At 43.6% G+C, this 5,003-nt stretch overlaps 1 protein-coding gene across 1 annotated transcript; it reads left to right on the forward strand.

Moving 5' to 3' along the window:
* Window positions 1-765: 765 nt before the first annotated feature.
* Window positions 766-5,003, forward strand: LOC110486494 (uncharacterized). Its single transcript, XM_021558122.3, has 2 exons — window positions 766-1,329; window positions 2,578-5,003. Exon 2 carries the CDS (start codon window positions 2,673-2,675, stop codon window positions 3,837-3,839), a length of 1,167 nt encoding a protein of 388 aa, XP_021413797.1. The 5' UTR covers window positions 766-1,329; window positions 2,578-2,672; the 3' UTR covers window positions 3,840-5,003.

Here is a 5,003-nt window from a genome sequence, read left to right on the forward strand (position 1 = left end):
AAGGGAGGGGTGCAACTAAATACTAAGAAGATTTTCCTAATGTTTGGTATACTCCGTGTATGTGTGCAGTTTAACCAATTTAGATTTGAAAAATGTGTCTATCTATTTCCAGATAAAATTCCATAGATGGAAGAAAATGGTTTAAAAATCTATTAATCCTATAGGAACACGACTGACAGCGGGGGAAAGAATATCCTAAAGTCTCAAGCTGTTGCTTATGGTCTGGATTTGAAACTAATTCAAGAGAGTCTTTTTTAAACCCAGGATTTATTTTCATAAGATGCTTGGTGGTCATTCGACTGATGCATACAGTATGTTCCACTCTAAAAGCTCATGTGACTGCTGAATTCTGCTGTTTTCATGGAACCCCTATGGTTGCAACCTGGTCTCAGAGCATTTTGTATTATTCTGTAAGTAAATCCAAAACACTTCTTTAGTATGTTCCATTATGTTATGTAATAGGCCTATACTGTGTTTTTCTGAGATTCTGAGAATATTTCACAAGTCTGGGTCAATCTCTTGGCTTATGTTAAGGAGTTCATTTACACTGTGAAAGATGGATCATTGCATAAGAAGCAATATGGAAAACAGAAAGTATTTCCCTGAACTATATCCCTCCAGACACATACAGGTTTTATTTAGGGATATCCCCTTTATAATGAGAATGGATTCAGTGGAGATCACCATATGCTAGAAAACTGTGAAGTGCTTACATAATGACTGCTGGCATTTTCTTTCTCAATTCTATTCCAACAACTCTGATCTGTCACTCACATTGACGTGATACCGCGTTTGCCGTCCTTTAAAGCTGATTTTTGGTTGAAGAGCATAGGTCTATTGGAAATCTGCAGGGAGAGTGAGAGGGAGCCAGGGATGGCAATATTACTTCATTGTTACGAAAGGATGGGCTAGCGAGTTCAGTTGATGATGCATGAGCAGGATAACGTTATGTGAGCTGTCCCTTGCGGGGTGGGTCTTGGCAGGGAGAGAGGCGGTCTCAGTGAGCGCACCACACATATGCGGCCCATTGGTTCAAGTGAGGATAGGAAACGTCCTCGGCTGAACTTCACCGGGAAATAAACAAATAGGAGCTGCAGCATTCCAAGTGGAGCAGAAACGCGAGACGCAGGGTGTCAGGGAGACTAGTAACCTAATATTGAGTAGGCTAACAGTAGCCTACTCCGCGCAGGAAACAAAGTATCCTGTGTATTCGATGACCCAGTGCTGAATCGAAGCTGCTGAATTATTACGATCGCTCTGTTAAATTGTGACACGTTTCTGAAATTGAAAGATCGGTGTTTTTCTGAGACAACGAGAATCCAACTCAAGGTAATTTCACAATTTTCACTCATGAGATGTATTTCAACAGTGCCTTCTTTATACTACAGAGAATAGAAATGTAACATTGTTGCCTACAACAGAAGCCTATCAATTATGTAGGTTACGATGATTCGAGGTTAAATAATATCAAATATACCAAGTAAAGAAAACTATAGCCAACTTTCGATTCAGCTTTAGAAGTAAAATAAATGTTATATACATACATACATACATATATACATACATACATACATACATACATACACACACACACAACTACTCCACAAATGTCATTATTAGGCATCGCCAGTGATCTATTCAGTAGATCACTTTACAGTCAAAATTATGATGAATTGAGATGATCTGAATAGATTTAGTGGAACAGGTATGCAATTATGCTTAAAAGGACCTTCATTGCAATAGTTTGTTGTAACTTCCATTGCTGTTTCAATACGTTATTTCGTTCCCTTTGTATATCTGACTGGAATTTAGAATGACATCCACTAAACGGTTTAGAGAAGAACCAGTTCAGTCTTCGTTTAGGGATGTACTGTAGCTAGGTTAACAGTTCGATCTATACAGCGAACCAATTGTAAATGAACGGAGGGAATAGCAGTTGGGCGCGGAGTATTATCAACTTGCAAACTAGGCTAGTGCTCTAATGTCCTTGATGCAATTCGATTCCTGAAAGATATAACGTCTGATCGTGAACTCAAACTGTTAATTAAGCCATTTTGTTTTGGTGAAATAAAAAATAGACAAGGCAATCAATGCAGGTCATTGCACAGATTGTTCTAGAGATTGATACGGTGTGTTATATTACACTATGTTACATGTACCTACATGTAGGTTAACACTGATTTAGTCTGATGAAGCGACTTCAGTTCCAGTCATTGCGTCAGAACAGGGATAATAAATAAAAGCTTTCTTTAGAATTGGGAGGGGAAAAAACAAACCTTTTAGCCTCTTATTTATTAAAGGAATACGAATATAGATCTTATAATTAACCCTTTAACCTTTAGACTGGCAGGAGCCCACTTTGATTATTATATTGTAAACATTTTCAAAAGAGATCGACATGTCTGTTTTGCACTTAGTACATCATGGTTCTTATTCAAGAGTCATGTGGGGTTGTTGTGCAAGTAGCTCCAGTTTAACTGGAAAGATGTAATGGGGTTACATAACATTGTGTTGTAACTGGTCTTGCATAACAACTAAATTTCCCTCTCCATTTATTCTTCCTCTTTTGAACACTAGGTGGGATTATTGCAACAATTTACCACCATAACATTCCACGACACTGGATTTTGAGACACTATCTGAAGAACATAAAATCTCAACACAGAAAAATCATGAGTGTGACCAGTGAGATGTTTGAAGAAGATTCTCAAGACATGAGGGAGCAGAGTGGTGGGGAGTCCAGTGCTGCACCTGGTGAGACCCTGTCCTTCACAGACGAGGCCGTGTCCATCCTGACCTCTAGCAGTCTGCTGGCCCGCTCTCTGCTTGGACGCACCTCTGCTCTGAAGCGCACCAATGACCCGCCCACCTCTGGAAACGCCCTCAGACGGAAGCGTGAGTTCATTCCCAGCGAGAAGAAGGATGATGGCTATTGGGACAAGCGCAAGAAGAACAACGAGGCGGCCAAGCGCTCCAGAGAGAAGCGCCGCGTCAACGACATGGTGGTGGAGAATCGCGTGCTGGCGCTGCTGGAAGAGAACGCACGTCTCAGGGCCGAGCTGCTGGCTCTCAAGTTCCGCTTCGGCCTCGTCAAAGATCCCTCCAACACACCCATCCTGCCCCTCCCCACAGCCCCCTGTGCTCCACAGACCTTGGCTCCACACTACTATCTGCACAGTGGACCAGGGAGCCACCCTGCTGCCCACGGGGGCCAGTTCAGCGTGCAAGGCTCCAGGGACGCTGGCAGCATGTCAGAGGACTCTGGGTTCTCCACCCCTGGCAGCTCCAGTTTAGGGAGCCCCCTCTCCTTTGAGGACCGACTGAGTGATCATGGCAAACTGTCCCCACACAGAGCAGAGGAGCTGGGCTACGAGCTCCACCACTCCCCTGCAGAGGCGCAGGTGCACCACAGTGTACACTTCCCTGGGGAGCTCTCCAGAGTGATGATGGGGAAAGTGGAGTCTGGGGAGGGCATAAAGAACTTTCCTCACAAAATGCGCTTCAAGATCCTCAGCAGTGGAGAGGACAACAGGCACAGCCCCATGCAGTCAATGGGAGCAAGAGACGGTCCCCGGGAGGCAGTCAACGGACACATCATGTTGGGTGGAGCTGAGGGGGCTGGAGTCTGGCCACATAAGCAGGAGGGAGAGGAGACCAGGAGGGGGCGACAACAGCAAGAGTCCACTCAGTATGGCCAACCTACACCCCTACAGGGCCAGACAGAGTCTCATTACCATACAGAGAACAATGTCCTCAAGTCCCACCTCAGCTCCCTCAGTGAAGAGGTGGCCCAGCTCAAGAAGCTTTTCTCAGAGCAGCTGCTGGCTAAAGTGAACTGAGCCCAGGACTGGGTCAGTGGATGCTCAGTGAACTGTCCCATCCCAGAAGAGGAAGCTCAATCTGAGCTAGCATACTAACATAAGCCCACACACATGGTGAAAATGAGATAGAGGGGAACAGAGACTCTAAACACCACAGTACCATGGCACACTGAGCTGCTACGGTGACAAACCAATGCCCTGGGACAACTGGACTATGATCCACCCCAACTACTCAATTCCAACTATTTACCTTTATGTTTAGGAGTGTGTGTATTTTTACCCTCTAATTTTGAATTGTCCTGATTTTCTACTCTTAAATCCTAAATGCTTATCTGCGTCTCAATTGAGAACAGTTTCTGTAACAGGGACAAAGTCCCATCATCACCTTATTAAAGCACAACGCTATATGTGTTGGTTCACTTGTGGCCATCTGCCCCATACACTGTGAGACCCTCAAAAACACTCTGACACAAGAGAACACTGCCTCACCTCTCCAGAGGATGCTGTATTATTGACTGTCATCTCCACTCTGCATGTACAACAATGCTGCTTCTCAAGGTCTCACAGCCACAGAAAAGCAATGTCAGTGATTGAGACATTGAGGTGAACTGGTGCTGAACTAATGTACACTGTAATTCAACTGGAGCTTCAACAAACTCATTATTAGTGCTGTGGCATTGGCACTAATTGGTTTTGAATATGCATGAGGAAAGAACACCACATTCTTTTAAACTGTAAACACAACCATAGAAAGGGCACTGAGGACAGATAACCTGAAAGGTGACGGTCTCCCTTCCCTGAATGAGGACTTTCAACTATTGGCATCTCTTTAATGTATTGCAACACAATGGACTTTGGATGATGACAATTGGAAATCAACTAATACTCTATCATTCCATTGCGCGGTCAACAGCATAGCTGTGAGGACAGACACACACCATGTCAATCGTTGAAATGTGATATGCTTCATGTAGGACAACACACTGTGTCTGGCAACTAGTGAAAGTGTTTTCATGTCTCAGTCGAATACTGTTTGTTAGCCTTGTCCAAAGAGTACATGGTCTGTGTAATTACTCGACATGCACTGTAAACTGTATCTAAGTGATGAAAATATTTGTTGTTCTGTGAATATCTGTATGAAAATACAAATTTTGTACTTGTGAATAAATCTTTGAAATGAAA

Source organism: Oncorhynchus mykiss, chromosome 13, assembly GCF_057628025.1.
Source record: "Oncorhynchus mykiss isolate SJ-2025 chromosome 13, ASM5762802v1, whole genome shotgun sequence".
NCBI classification, from domain to species: Eukaryota; Metazoa; Chordata; class Actinopteri; order Salmoniformes; family Salmonidae; genus Oncorhynchus; species Oncorhynchus mykiss.

What these genes read in the sequence shown, in the direction of transcription:
- LOC110486494 (XM_021558122.3), top strand. Translation starts at nt 2,673, where the DNA reads ATGAGTGTGACCAGTGAGATGTTTGAAGAAGATTCTCAAGACATGAGG.